The following is a 16,537-nucleotide window of genomic DNA, read 5'->3' on the forward strand; positions in this document are numbered from 1 at the left end:
GAGCCAGAACCTTTGTGAACACTCTCGGGGCAGTAGATAAGCCAAAGGGCAATGCAGAGAACTGATAATGAGAATTTCCAGCTCGAAACCGCAGATACTTCCTGCAACTTAGCCTTATAGGCACATGAAGGTAAGCTTCTTTGAGATCTAAAGTTACCATCCAGTGATTTTTGCCCAGCAGAGGTAAAAGCTGTTGTAACGCCAACATCTTGAACTTGGGAATGTCCAGATAAGTGTTGAGGATAGATAAATCCAAAATTGGTCTCCACGTGTTTCCCTTCTTTGGTACAAGGAACAGGCGAGAATAAAATCCTAGGCCCCTTTCTGATACAGGGACTGGCTGAATGGCCCCTATGTGAAGTAACTGAGAAACTTGCTTGTGAGCCTCTTTTCTTTGTGGAGGAGGAACGCCTGGCATGCCTTTGAAAGGGGGCATTGTATGGAAATAAAATCTGTAACCGTGGTGAATGATATCCAACACCCAGTTGTCTTGAGTAATTAAATCCCAATTTTCTTTGAAAAGAGACAGTCTTCCTCCCAAAGGAGCTGCCAAACGTGAATCTGCTGGCAGCTGAAAAGACAGGTCATTGGGTCTGTTTACGAAAGGACTGACCCCTGCCCTCACCAGAAGTCTGAGCAGGTGAACTCCCTGTTCTAGGCCTAAAAGAACCTTGAGCCCTGCCCCTACCACGCCTAGACCTACCCCTAGACTGAGAATCATAAGCAGGATATGTCCACCCCTTAGCAGGCCAATTTCTACTAAACTTCGGTGGCTGCACCTGCAAAAAATCTTTAACAGTTTGCATAGACTTAGCTTTGTCCTCCATTTTCTTTAAAACTGCTTCCACAGGCGATCCAAACAACACATCAGACTGTAAAGGAGCATCCAAAATCCTTGTCTTAACATGCTCAGCTAAATTCTGATCCTTCAACCAGGCATGCCTGCGAAGAACAGAACTGGTAGCAGCCACCCTCGAGGAGGCCTGTACAGCATCAAAACCACATTGCAAAGAATGCTTACCCACTTGTTCAGACACATGAACCAAATCCAGCAACTCTTTACACTCAATACCTTCCGCCAAAGCATCCACCTTAGATTTCAATTGTGAAAGGAGATAATTCTGATATTTTAGCATGTGAAACTGACAATTCAAAGCTCTCATGGCTAGAGTGGAAGAAGTATACACTTTCTTTCCCCACCTATCCAAAGCCCTTGCCTCTATCAGTGGGAACAGGATTTTTAACCACAGAGGCCTTTACACCCTTAGGCCCTTGAGAAATAGTTTCTGGGTCCGCCCTAGGACTCTTAAACAAATATTTATGAGCTTCGGGCACCCTATAATACCTATCAGGCTTAACAGGAGCAGGAGGCAAAGAATCAGGGTTCAGGGAAGCCTCTGCAAAAACATCTTCCACCACATTCAACACAGGAGGAATAGCTAAAGGCCTATGCTGGGGTAAAAACAAGAACTCCCTAAGCCTTTTCCTGGAATCAGAGTAATCCTGGCCTTCCCATTTAAAGTGCTCCCTCATGGAATGCAAAGTCTCTGAAAATGAGAAATCCTCAGGCGGAGAAGCTGTAGGAGTGGAATCATCCACATCAGAATCAGAATAAGTGGGATACTCCTGCATCTCTTCCACAGAAGATTCTGAAGCCTCTGAACACTGTTCAAAACTATCAAACTCCGGTTCCACCCTAGGCCTCTTATCAGGCGGGGGCATAGAACCCCTAATCATAGTAATCAAATCTTCTGCCATTTTAAGCATATGTTTCTTAGGTACAGAACCCGAAATGCTAGGAGAAGCCCCCACTAAAGCTGAACTAGGCCTACCTCTTAAAGAAGTTTTGGCAACAGAAGGAGAGGCTCTAACTACCTTGGGAAGAGAGGGAAGAACAGTCACCTGAGAAGGCCCCTCAGCCTGGCCTACCTCCTGAGCAGGCACATCCTGTAAGAGTATAGTTTCTGCCTGGGACTCCATGGAAACTCCTGGCAAAACCTCCGGCTCCACTGAGCCTTCTAAAGAACCGACGTCCGGGACTGCCGGTTCCTCAACCCTCGGCTTCACTGTTTTATCCTTGCGCTTCTTGGAGGAAGCGGGCGTCGGAGCATCCGACGGCATTTTATAATTGCAACGCTTCCCAAACACTAACCTGGCACAGTCTAACCTCCTCTTAATAGTGCGTTTGTTAAACCTAGCACAAGAGCGGCAACCAACAACGTCGTGCTCAGGCCCTAAGCAAGGTATACACAAGGTATGATAATCCCTATGCGGTATCTGTTTCCCACAAGAAATACAGTTATTCACTTTTCTGACATCCGGTAAAATACTGAGGCAAGAAAAAACCAAAATGTTCCCCAACAGGGTACTTAGCCAACTCTGTTTCGGTCTGAAACTCCGGTTTCGGAAATATTTCAGTACGCCAACCTGCACTCGCAAAACTGCTTCTGCATCGGACCATGCGGCAAAAAACACTGAGGATATGACGTCGGTCATGCGCATTAGTACCCTGACGTACTGACGTCAGTCTAATGCGCCCTGACCGACGTCAGCCTTATACTCTGGTATTCGGGCCGACTGGACGCGGACTATACCCAATAGTCAGGACTGCAGCAATGGAAGACGAAGAACATCCATCATCTCATTCTAAGTGTAGGGGGATACTTTGCAAAACCACATGGGAGTGCCTATATGGAGTTCATGCAACATTTCTGCAGGTGTAGGCTAGAACAGCACAGTGCATGCTTACCCAGTGTCAGATAGGGTCTACCTCAGCCACTTAACTCACTGTTAGCTATATAAATGGTTGTGGGTGCACACAAAAGGAATTCACTCGAGTCTGCATGTCTTTCCTCCGGGTGCTCTGGTTTCCCCTCACACTCAAAGACATCCAATTAGGTGGACTGGACACTAAGTTAGCCATAGTTGTGAGTGTGTGTTTAAGTTTTTGACCACGGCAGGACTAGCCACCCAGTGGTGTAAACCTTTGCTCTAGATAGTCACTGTTGAAGTGGCACCCCAGCTTCATATGCTAAAATGAGAAAAAAATGGTTGCAGATAGATGTGGTATAAACTTTCCCCCAAGTGTTAGCAAATCCCAGCACGTAAACAATTTAAAATAACTTCTGGAAATTCTACAATCAGTGCATTAAGAAAACACCATCTCATTTTTATTTCAAAAATAAAGTAAAACAAAAATCCATCCATTTTCTAAACCACCTTAGATGTGCATAAAAGGTAGACACCCCTTTACACACTAAACAGTTTTCAGCTACCCTGTGGCATCACAAAATTCTTTCAGGCAGGCAGAGATATGAAGCTAATCCAGCACGTCCTGAAGTCTCCTTGTAGTGCACTGTGCCTAGTTACATCTCTTAGGGAAGATAAATTAGAGGCATGCTTATAAGCTGTCCTCTCCCACATGGGTCTCAACCCAGTGAAGTTGTAGCTGTACTGATGTTATCTTCCAATACCAAAACACAGTCTACAGCTATCCCAGCAAATGAATTTCCAACTGCTTGTATCCACGACCACATGCTTTGCTACCACACAGAGCTCACTGACCACAGGTAAATTAAATCAGTCTGCAGCTCCTGTCGTTATCAGAAGAATTAGCTGGGAACCAAGCAATCGGACAGCAAAATGTTTATTTTTACAGGCACCTCTGCACAACTAAGGGCATTAATATATGGGGTATAAAGTCTGACTAAATGCTGGAACTGCATCCTGGAATGCTAATTTTGTGGCAGAATACCCCATTCTGGTAGCAGCACAGGGTAAAATCATGCAACAGCACTCGGAGGATTAAAGATTCGCTGCTTTAACAGTAAGATTAACAGTACTGCTGCACATGCACGCTAGTTTAACTACAAAACTCTGGTACAGTAAATATACACCTTTTGCCCCAACAGGTCCAAAGATTCTACCACAACTGCAACTTCACCAAAACTAAACTGTATTTCACTAAGGAGATGCCAAAAAAAAATCTTGTGATCATATAAAAAAAACTTCATCCAACTAGCAAACTGTTCATAATTTAACACAAGCAACAATTACCATATTAGGTTTTCTTGATTAGTATCAGAAATTATTTTATTTTGTTTTCCTTATAAAAAAAATAAAGTAATTTACTTTTTAACACACAGGTACTGGGGGCATTTACACTCGAGAATTTTAGGGGGAATAACTAAGGCAGAACATACAAATATTATACAAAAATCCTTTACACATCTTATCACTGCTTTAATATAGTGGAAGTCTAAAACAGGACCAACAGGGTAAGCTGCCAAGCAGCACTCACCTACCCCCATAATTCACTGCAGTACTCAGTACCCAGAAACTGATAAAATGAGCTCCTTTTTCTGTATTCTCAGGATTAAATATGCCCAATGCTGGTAGAAGCACAGAGGACAGACCACTTTTCTGATCAACATGGCTATGCAAATAGCTATGTGGTACAAGGAGGTACATCCTCCAGGCATGACAATGTTCCTAGAAAATCCTCCTGAACAATCCCCAAACATGGCATAGACATCACATCCAGTTTAGCGCACCCAAAAAAGTGTTGACAGCAGCCCAAGTAAGTGCTGCACAGGTCATCTTCAGACAGCTTGGGGAGGGGGGGGTTGACTGCAAGTGACAAATGCTCTAGCTGAAGGACTTTCCACAGCAAACCACTAGTTACTGAATTTAACTAGACTACAGCTGAATTGCAGTCATTTCAATCAAGGTAACTAAACTGCAGCTCATGGAAAGCAGCCATTTTCTTTGTAAACAGACAGTGATCTACAACATTTAGAATCACAGTCTGTCCAAACCCATACAACTGAAAAAAGTATTTTCTTTGTTCAAGTGCAGAAACAATAGGTATAATGAATGAGACCGAGAAGCAGCACCTTAGGGATTGCAAGAGAGAGGCTTCTGCAGAAAGCAACCATGTCTATGTGAAACACCATGCACAGCAGCTCAATTAACAACCTGCAGGTATATTGTAACTTAAGACTGCCATGGAAAGAGTTTTCCAACAAGAATATTTTGTATCTGCAAAACCTAAATGTTCAAGTGATACCAAGATCAGCTTCTCCAACAAAAAATGCCAATACCAAACATTGAACAGGATCCTAAAGGGTGGGTCTTTAACTGGCTCTTTAAAACCTTTAACAAGACAAAGCTAAAACCTCTGGGTGGAAAATTACATACAGAAATGGTTGCAACAATCTAAAAACAATGTTCTCAGCAAGTTTGCTTAGCATAGAAAGGGTCAAGAATCATCCAGTATTTACCTAGGGAGCAGAGAATAGAGTTGGACTGAATTAGAAGCGTGTTGGGTTGTGGAAAAAGATTGACGATATTCATAACTGAGAGTCAGCATAGTGAGTTAATGCTATCCTCTTTAAAGTCTCAAAAAGCAGCACTAAAATATGACCTGGACCAAGGAATTACTCTCAACTTGTGTCTTGCAATAGCATGCAGCAATGCCCTGCAGCCACTGTACAAGTGTCACCCAAGACAAGATTCTTAAAGAACGCCAGAGAGTCACAGCCATACCTATTGTCTGTCATTAGGGTTCTACTGTGCTTTGATAAAATTTGTAAGCCATCAAACAAGGAAGTTAAGTAATTGTGGGCCCCAAAATATCTATCTTAAATTTGTCTGAAAATTTTACATCCAAAACCACGTGTAGTAAGAGTTATTCTTTATCATTAAATTAAATATCATTAGATTTTTGAAGGGGGTCAGGTTTAGTGTATTTCCGATTGCTTCATACTTAGATTCGCTAGAGATTTCATCCTGTACTGAATCCCAGTATTTTGAAAATAAAAGGCTTAACATGTCCTTTCTGCACTCTCCCTCATGTTGACATAATACATATGTTCTGGAGTTGTAAGACCATCTATAAACTCTGGGGCTCCCTCAGAATTCAATTAGAAAAAATGGGGTACGAGAAAACTACATTTTCTTGGCGAACTATGATCCTTACCATTGTTCTTATTCAAATCAAAGGTATTTGCTGTCATGTTCTTGTCTCAGTTTGTGCTCTCCTTAAATATTTCATTACTAAAAATTGGATCAACCCCTCAGCAATTTCATGGGAAAACTAAGGATATGGCAATAAAATATATATTTGCACACAAAATGTGCACGAATAGCAAAGAGAAATATTTTAAAAAATATTGGAAAAATCTCTTGATCTAATCCGGAATAAGTAAAATCCAGCAAAATTTTCTTATACACTTGCATTCCAAGCTGGATCCTTTTTGTACTCTGTACGGTCCAAAATTATTTGATAATGTAAACATTACACTTTACTAATGATCTTATGTCATTTTATTCGGAGAGGTCCTCTGACATCCATGATGTAAATATATTGTAAATATGGTGTAAATAGGTTTTTACGACATGTATAGTTTACTTTAGGTGGTGTACCCTCAAAATAGTTAATAGTTTACACTTTATATGTTATCCGATTAAAGTTATCCTCTTCAGAGGCCTGATTTGCATTATGTTTTTCTGGGGCACCCTAGTGAATGTTTTACCCGTTCAGGAGTAAGGTACTTGTTACAATAACCGCTTGTCTATAAATCAAAACTTGTTAACTGTTTGTATCAATTTAGAATGTACTTTACTTTCTTTTTCTTTGTTTGATGTACCTCACAAGTTCTTTGTTTCATGTACCTTACAAGTTCCTTATCTTGTATTTATTTTCATTTCTTTTTGGTAAAAGTTTTAACTAATAAAAATATTTCTGAAGAATTTGTCTGAAAATCTTATCACTTTTGCTCTGTCTACATAGACTACGGAGCTGCCTGTGAACATCCATACAGTGCAGATATTCTACTTTAACTAGTGAATGCTAGCAAATTACCTGCAGAATTCAAAAGTTTTCTGTTGCAACTTTTGGCATAAAAGGATCTGTTCTCACAGGCACAGTCTTTATACAACAAGATGGGAACAAAGCACATGCAAGACAAGTTCAGAAACTTCTACCAGGAAGTTGCATCCAACTTCAGCAGCTTAAATAATTGTGAAATCCTACAGAGAGAGTATCTGACTGGCAAGTGGAAAAGGTACGAGTGAAGTTTTGCATACCTGAGATGAAAACTTGTAGCCTTAAAATGTGAAACTGTTTGAGAAAGACAGAGTAGCAGCACAAACCAGAGTCAAAAGTTGGGGACAACTATTCCAAACCTGAAGTAATCAAAACTGTGAAAAAAGATCTAAACCCATGGCCACTGGTCTCTGAGCAGAAGTACATGGATCACCATATCTGCATATGAAGGGTCCTCTTGCCAACACTGCAAATGAAAAAAAAAAAACATGAAGTTAGTCCACAGGCAGTACATCTCCTAGCTGGCCTCAGACAAAAACCCTGACCAGAAGTACCAAGGCAAGGTGATCCATATGCGCCTGGGACCAGTCATGTCCATCTTTGTTTTCTCCAGAAACTCTGGAATAAAGGCAAAAAATGGGGGAAGCATAAACGAGACCAGAAGGCCATTCCTGCTTGACTGCATCTCCAGGATGTCCTGAGGAATAAGTAGAAACATTGCTCTATTTGGACCGTGTGAGTTGCAAAGACTTGTCACATCATGGAACACGCCAACTCAAAATCAAACTTAAACAGCTGGACCCGAATGACCTTATAAAACTTGTTCAAGGAGTTGAGTTGCAATCTGTCAGAGTGGTAAACCTTCTTTCAAAGCAGCAAATTTTAGGCAAGAGAGTAGAGATACCTGTAAGCTGCCATGAGGGAACAGGATGCTCGGAGCCCTCTGCTGCTGGCATCTTGTGGGGCTGACTAGGAAGAAAAGTGGGAACACTGACTGGCTGAGGCAGGGAGGGGTGGAGTCCAGCTTTTCTGGTTTTAAAGTGATCTCTCATGTCTTTAAGGGAGACTTAAAGGCAGTGCAATAAGTACTGTTCACAGACAGGCTTCAAAAAGGCACTATACAACCTAGAATGCAATCTTGTGAGGGAAAACTCGTCCCACATTTACCATAACCACCCAAAAACCATACACTTTTTCTCATCAGTGGTTAGGCAGCAATAAAACGTTACCACAAACAATGGACCACCAATGAAAAATCAAGGAATCACACACAGCTACTTAAGTCATCACAACCACCACTTCAAACTAAATGCTAGAGAAAGATTGGCCAAAATACTGCTTAATCTACTTAGATCAACAATTTTATATTTATTAAACAGGGTAGTAAATCAAAATTTGACCTTTTACAGCTTCATAAAAGAAAAAGAAAAAATTTATAGCATTTTGCAGGCTTTCAGATTTTTTGGCATCTGAGAAGTTCAGGGCTGCAAAACATTTTTTGCTCTGTTACTATTTATGGAGCATACTTTAATAAACTTACTACCCTTTTTATTAAAGCCAGTACTCAAATTTAGTCTATCCTATGGTGATGTCACCTTGGGGCTAATGATTATGGATGCATATCACATTATGATATCAGCACACATGTGCAAGGCTGTAACCAATAGTCTATGAACAGATTAAATGTTTATGGCATCAGCATAGGCAAGTTCATTACTCACTGCTACATCAGCATACTGAAACTGTTTAAAAAGGTTTTTTTTTTTTAAATGCCGAAAAGGTGAAAACATTAGCGGATTATGAGAAACATTGGATTGGCAGTTTATGTAACTAATTGTGGTGTACAGGTTAAGATCATCTTCATTGACAAATTACTTTAAATAAGGAGGTTAACATACATACAGGACCTTAAATAGCTGGCAAAGGTATATAGACATTAAAGGGGGGGGGGGGGGCTCCAACACAAGTCGTAAGTTTTTAGGAACAATGAAGTTTGAGAATTACTTCACCATAAATGCATACCGGATATTCAAAAGAACTCTTCAAGAGCAGTCATTCTCCTATATACCATCTTAATATACCCAACTACACAAAGTAAATAAGAAGTTATGTACCTACCATAACGTTCCATGTTAGTTGTCTTCTCTCGCCTTCTTTCTTGCTTGATGGGTTCGGAGCCGATCCTTGGCTCCGACTCGGCACTTGCTAAGCTCGAGAGTCACTTTTACCAGCTCGAGGCAGCCCCATATCCCATGATGCAAGGCGGTAAGTACCCAGATCTCGTTTGATGACAAAGGGCAGTAGCACCAAGCATAAAACACTTCCCAAATGAAGAAAGAAAGAAAGCCTACAGGATGTAAGAAAGACCAGGACTGAATGGTCTTCAGCATAATAACTCCTTAGAGAAACAAGGTCTGTCCAGGCTCGGGGGAAGGAGGGAGGGTCGCAAGAAAGGCGGCGAGAGAAGACAACTAACATGGAACGTTATGGTAGGTACATAACTTCTTAATGTTAAGTTGTCAATCTCGCCTTCATTCTTGCTTGATGGGACCGTCCTAGCACCTCTATCCTGGGTGGCTCAATGGAACAGACTCTTGAGGACTGTAGAGCCAAAACTGGCTCTATCCCTGGAGGCCAAGTCCAATTTGTAATGGGAAACAAAAGTATGAGGAGTGGCCCAAGTGGCCGCTGCACAAATAGTGTCTAAAGGAAGTCTAGCTTGAAAGGCTGTAGAAGTAGCTAAGCTCCTAGTTGAATGTGCTTTAGGTTTTGAGCACAGCTGTTTTCCCCTGAGCAGATAAATTTCAGAGATGACCGAAGAAAGCCATCTAGACAAGGTCACTTTAGAGACAGGAAGGCCTTTCTTGTTATCCGCATAGGAAACAAAAATCAGATTTCCTAAATTTTTTAGTTCTGTCCAAATAATATCCGAGTTGGCGGTGGACATAAAGATAATGTAGTTTTTGTTCGGCTCTGTCTGAATAGTTTGGGAAAAATACAGGGAGATCAATGGATTGATTCAAATTGGTCTTTGAGGCAACCTTAGGCAAAAAGGTCGGATTAGTTCTCAATGATACTCTGTCTTTGTGAAAAACCAAATAGGGGGGTCGAACCGATAGAGCATGAAGTTCAGACACCCTCCTGGCCGATGTAATAGCTACTAGGAACAAAGTTTTCCAAGAAAGAAATTTTAGGGAGCAAGAAACAGCTGGCTCGAAGGGGGGAAGAATCAAGGATGTCAGCACTAAATTTAGATCCCATTGAGGAGGAGGATTCCTGATTGGAGGCTTTAGCAGGAAAATTCCTTTCAAGAAGGCCCTACAAAGCCTATGGGACATAATATTGTGATCTGCAATCCCAACATGACAATTCGAGATAGCAGCCAATTGAACTCTGACTATGGAAGAAGAGGAGCCTGCATGAAAAATCTCTGCTAAGAAGTCCAGGACTGCCTGAACAGGGGCAGTGAAAGGATCAATATTCTTGGCATTAGCCCAATAAGAGAAACATTTCCATTTGCTTGCATAAATCCTCCTGGTAGAGGATTTTAAAGAAGCTACTATGATGTCTCTAACAGGGTTAGAGATCAAAGGAAGCCTGGCTAAGGAAGGAAGTGGAGCAACCATGCTGTGAGGTTGAGAGAAGGGATAGACCGGTGCAGCTGACCGGATTGGTGAATCAGAAGATCTGGCACTGGGTCCAGATGCCACGGCTGCACCAAAAGGTGACGATGGAGGAACGGGAACCAAACTTGTCGAGGCCAGTAAGGAGCAATGAGAATCAATTTGGCTCTCAAAATGGTTGCTTTCTGGATAACTTGAGGGATCAGAGGAAATGGAGGAAAGGCATAAAGAAGTCCCTGGGGCCAATCCTGGGTCAGAGCGTCTCTGGGGGGATGGCCTGGAAGAGGGAAGAGAGAAGAAGTCTGGGCATTTGCTGTTTTGGGGAGTAGCAAAAAGATCGCAACATGGACGACTGCATTCCAGAAAAATCTCTTCCGCTATAGATTGCCTGAGAGACCACTCGTGAGGCATGAGAATAGCTCTGCTCAATCTGTCCGCTACAATGTTGGTTTTCCCAGGGATATGCGTTGCTACCAGAAACCGATGAGAGGAGATTGCCCATTGCCATAGTCTGAGCGCTTCTCGACACAAGGGGTAGGACTTGGTTCCGCCCTGTTTGTTGATATACCAAACTACAGACATGTTTGTCTGTGTGGACTGCAATTGTCCCTACGGGAAGAAAGTCGTTGAGGGCTTGCAACGTTAAAAGCACTGCTCTCATCTCCAGGACATTTATGTGCAGGTGGTACTCGAACGGCTGCCACGTCCCATGAACCATCCTGCCCTGATAATGACCCCCCCCACCCGATCAGGGAGGCATCCGTGGTGACAGTGGCTACCGGGGATGGGGGTACAAAGTGTCTGCCTTGGTGAACCTGGGGAGATGTGATCCACCAAGCAAGATGATCTTTGCAAGTCTGTGTCACCAGAATCTGGTGACGCATTGGAAGTTGTTGGTACGACCACTGTGTGAACAGCATCCACTGAAGAAGGCATGTAGAAGCGAGCCAGGGAAGAAGAGTAATGGCCGCAGCCATGAGGCCTAATACCTTTAGAACCATTCTGGCCTGTACTTTCTTGTTGGCTAGAATGATCCTGACATGACTTTGAATGTCTGAAACTCTTTGATCTGTAAGGGTAGCTGACATCCGAACAGTGTTTAAGTTTGCGCCTATGAAAGTAATAGACTGGCAGGGCGATAAGGATGACTTTTCAAGTTGATCGAGATGCCCAAAAGAGTACAAAGCTTTATTGTGTAATCCCTGGCTTGAATAAGCTGATGCCTGGTGGTGGCTGAAAGGAGCCAGTCGTCGAGATACGGAAACACCTGGAATCCTTGACGTCTCAGGTGAGCCGTGACCACTGCCATGCATTTGGTGAACACTCTGGGGGCTGTAGTGAGACCAAAGGGCAGGGCTCTGAACTGGAAATGACTGGACCCCAGCCGAAGCGGAGAAATCTCCTGGAGCGTCTGTGAATTTTGATGTGATAGTACGCATCCTGAAGATCTATTGAGCACATCCAGTTGTCCTTCTGTAAGAAGGGCAGAATTGACTGAAGAGTGACCATTCGAATCTTGTCTTCCTCACAGACTTGTTGAGTCTGCTGAGATCCAATATTGGTCTCCAGTCTCCGTCTTTTGGGGACCAAAAGAACCTTGAGTAGATTCCGGCTCTGAATGGTCTGTTGTAACTGGCTGAATGGCTCTTTTGCAGTAGTTTTGAGACTTCTAACTCTGCAATTTCCCTTAGACCGGTGGTACATCTGGAAGGGAATTTGAGGGGTAGAAAGGACTTTCCTCGAAAGGAATTATGTAACCCTTGGATATGATCGACTGTACCCATCTGTCTTGAGTGAGGGAGTGCCAGGCTTCTGGGTACAGTGATAATCTTCCCCGACTGCCTCCAAGGAGGGACAGCCGGGCAACATCTCAGGGATGCTGAAAGGGCTCGTCAGAGAGAGGCTCTCTGTTTCCCTGGTTTTGGACCCCTCTGCCTCTAGAGCGTCTGTTGTTGTTACCCCTCTGCCTCTAGGGGTAAACTGACCACGTGAATCCGGCATGACTCCTTGGGATTTATGAACCACATTTTGCCACCTTTCTGTCCTTTGGGGTAAGGTCTAGAAGGGGTGGAAAACGGACTCCTACGGCAGAAAGAGTCTTGCCGTCCTGCTCACACCTGGTCAAAGTTTCCTTCACTTGAGGGCCAAACAAAGCTGACCCATCAAAGGGAGAATTTGTGAAGGATGCCTTAAAGGGATCTGCAAAGTCACATAGCCGCATCCAGGCTTGGCGTCTAAGAGCCACACCTGTACCTGCGGCCCTACTCGCTCCATCAGCAGCATATGATATTAGCCGCATGGAGGAGTTTGCAATGGAATTAAGGGTTCCTAGCTGCGAAGCAATTTTTTCCTGAGCCCCTGCAGCTGTAGGATCCTGTACAACATCACCTAGCTCCTTAAGGATATCCCTTTGGAGTCTGGTGAAGTGACATAGGTAATTCAGCGAGCATAGCCAAGGTCGCTGAGGAAAACATCCGCTTACGTACCTATCCATGGTCCTAGAGTCCTTATTAGGAGGATGGACGGCACGGAAGGATCTGCAAGTTCCTTCTTGGTGGCAGCAGCCACCACCATGGCATCAGCGGGGACACCCTTAGTGAGGAATTGCTTATCACACGGGCAGTAATAAATTTTGAAGGCCTCCTAGGGACTGGCTCTACAGAGTCAGGAGCAGCCCACGCCTTCGGGCAATAACCTGCATAAGGGGGTCGAAGGCGGAGACACCCAGGAGGTGGAGGGCGAGATCCAAACGCCTCTAGGTATACTGACTCATCCACAGAGCGTATTGGTGGGCCAGTTTCCCCTCTGTCTAAGGAGTTCTAGGATGTCTGAGAAGGAGACATCCTCAGAGGGGGATCTTGGGGATCCCTCTGACTCATCTAAGTCAGTATCTGAAGTGATAGACTCGGGGGAGTCTACATGTTTCCTCTTACAGGTCCTCTTCCTAGGAGGATCTCCCGAAACGTCAGGAGAATCCTCGGAAGAGGGGGATATTCCCAATGGGGAAACCTGAGGCGGAGGATCTCTGGGTCCTGTAGCAAGAGAAGTGGCAGAGATGTCAACAGGCACTATAAAGGGAGGAGCTAAAGGAACAGACTGCTGGCTGATACCCGTGGCCAGCACACTCTTCATCACCTCGAATGCTCCCCTCCCAGGAAGGTCCGAGAGAACCCGTTCCGAAGAGCTAGGAACTCCAGGGACCACCGAAAGGGAAGTCTCCGAGGCAGATGTCGGAGCAGAGCTCGCCAAGGCCGAGGCTCCAAGGGGAAGAGCGGGTTCGGACAAGGGTCCGATGCCACTCAACCCTCGGAGGAGACCATGGAAGCCCGGCCACCGAATCCCTCTAAGGAAGGTCTCGAAGAGGAGATAAGAGTAGAGGCTGAAGGAACAGAAGGGGGTATCTGTCCCTCAGCCGTAGCAGTAACCATTCCCGAAGACTCCAACTCCAAGCTCTGGGGTAGAGTTGAAGGAGGAACTGCAATGGGGTGTGGACCAAAAGCCGTCTGTTGAGACGGACTATGTAACATTTGGGCCAGTGCCTGTGACTTAAGTAATCTACTGACCACTCTCTCTAAATCATGGTCAGAAAGCCTGGATGACCTTGAAGATCGGCTCCGATGGCTCCGTTCGAGAGGAGACGTGAAGCCGAGCCGAAGTATCGGCTCCAAGGAAGGAGACCTAGACCTCTTCCTCGAAGGAGCCATCGGAACCGATGAAACTATTGAACCTGTCGGAGCCGACAACTTATCGGAGCCGACAGGTAGCTTCGATGCATCGGCTCCAGCCGGAGCCGATACAGCCACAAAAGTAACGGTGTCAGAGCCGATCGGAGCCGACACCGATGCTTGAGCCACATGGTGGTCGGAACCGATCGGAGCCGACACCGAAGTGGTCGAACCAGAATCGGCACCGATAGCCATCGGTGCCGAAGGTTTAGTTAACCCAGAATCGGCTCCAGCCAGAGCCGATCTCGACTCTGAATGAGTCGGAGCCGAGGCCGCAGGCTTGGACACAGAAGCCTGGGCCTTGGAAGACTTAGAAGTCTTGGATGGAGCCGACTTAGCCGGAGAGCCCTCCGGCTTAAGAAGGCCCCTCAAAATCAGCTTATTTCTTCTTTCCTGCAGGACTCTCTGGCTGAAAGAATGACATATAGCACAGGAGTCCTGCAGGTGAAGAGGCCCCAGACAGTACAGGCAAGAAGTGTGACCGTCTGTCAGAGACATTTTCTGACAGCACGAGTCACACTTCTTAAAGCCTGAGACCCTTTCTTTAGACATGGTGTAAAAACACACAGACACACACACCAGTCAAAGAAATTAAATTAAATATACCAAAAGGTATAACTAGTAAACACACACACACACCCTAACGGGGGGGGGGGATGGGATGGGTGAAAGTCTGACTAAAAAAGTAAGAGGAGGCAGAATTTTCTGTCAGAAAAGGTTTAAAACTGATATAAAACTAACAATTAAGGGTTTTTTTGTTAAAAGGGGCTAAAATAGCAAAGTAGCAAATCACTTACCAGGAGCTGGTAAAAGGAGGACCTCATCAGCGAAGCGGCAAACGAGATCTGGGTACTTACCGCATTGCATCATGGGATATGGGGCTGCCTCGAGCTGGTAAAAGTGACTCTCGAGCTTAGCAAGTGCCGAGTCGGAGCAGAGGATCGGCTCCGAACCCATCAAGCAAGAATGAAGGCGAGATTGACAACTTAACATAGGTCCACTTAGTGTTCCAAACACGTTATCCAACCAAAGTTCAAGGACTGCTTTCCAAGGCGGCTGTGGTCTTCAATTACTGGAAACACAGTACTACAAGTTCAGTTTTGAAAGAAAAACTGACCTGATCAAGGACATGCAGATAATTACGCCACAATAAAAAATTACACCACAATAAAAGAAGCTGCAAAAAGAATACAAACTCTAAGGGGGGGGGGGACAGGGACAACCAGGATCCACTCAAAGTAACATTATGCAGCTGATGACATCTGGAGATGGGAGTCCTTATGCCAACAACATTACGGCTAAACAGAAGGAGCATCTGCAGCAGTCTCAAAGTCATGACCAAGCCCTACCAGTTTTAGGTCCAAAATGCAGGCGATAAATGGAACTACAAAAATTCCAAAGTACGTCCTTTTCTTCTGTGTATGGTTTGTGAAGTTTGGCTACAGTTTTTGGGGGAAGGGGCTGCACAGAACAAAACTGCACAAGCTGGCTCAGACAAGTGGTATTCAGCACCAACAGTAGTCATTTAATATCCATGCAAGCATAGCCCCCCCCCCACCAATGATGTATTAAGTAGTAACCACCTAGTAACATGGAATACTTTTACTACTTGTATATGCCATTCTCTTCCAATTTTCGTGCCAGTTTTGTGGTGGGATTTTATTTCCTCACTTGAAACACAAACTTCAGTTCTCCATAATTAAAAAAGGACCGTTACAATGAAACAAATTTAACTGAGAAAATTAGAATAAAAACTGCCTCAATATTAAAGCCGAAAATTATATGCATCAGACTTTAAGAGTTAGCAAAATGCTGAAGACGTGAAAAAAAAAAAGTAAAAAGCCCGCACAGCTTAAGAGCCCAGAAATTAGAAAAGCCATGCACACAATTCATCTAGAGGCCAATAATACTTAATTTACAGAAAACATTTGGCTCAAGACACTTGCAAAGGATTATCAGAATGCACACGCCATTGTTGCACAAGAGATATCTGGAGGATAACTATTTACAGGGAGGGACCAACATACTATGCATTTTCATGTACTAAAGCCGTCCTAATTCAAATCTAGCCTTACAAATGACATTTTATACCACACCATTCCAACTGTGATAGAAAATGTAGCCAGCGTCCATATCCCCTTTAAACATCATAACACCAACATCTCTACAATAGTTGATACTGAAAAACAAACTGTTAATCCACATTTACCTTTCATCATTTCAACATTTCCCTTATGAAAAGGGCAATCAAAGAACAATTTTGGTTTAATATGGATTTCACAGTTCAAACCTACCTGACGGATCGCTAGTGTTCCCTGAGGATCTACAGTTAATTCTGCCAAGTGTACACCAAACTCTAA

The 16,537-nt window shown here is 43.9% G+C and overlaps 1 protein-coding gene across 1 annotated transcript in view; it reads right to left on the minus strand.

Moving 5' to 3' along the window:
* IPO9 (importin 9) overlaps positions 1-16,537 on the minus strand; it is a 1,198,493-nt gene that overhangs the window by 1,139,473 nt on the left and 42,483 nt on the right. Inside the window, exon 2 of the mRNA XM_044076674.1 lies at positions 16,472-16,533. Within this exon, the coding sequence (XP_043932609.1) occupies positions 16,472-16,533 (62 nt within the window). The remainder of the gene's footprint in view (positions 1-16,471; positions 16,534-16,537) is intronic.

The sequence above is a fragment of the Protopterus annectens genome, chromosome 7.part0 (assembly GCF_019279795.1).
Source record: "Protopterus annectens isolate FY-2018-M chromosome 7.part0, PAN1.0, whole genome shotgun sequence".
Taxonomy (NCBI): domain Eukaryota; kingdom Metazoa; phylum Chordata; order Ceratodontiformes; family Protopteridae; genus Protopterus; species Protopterus annectens.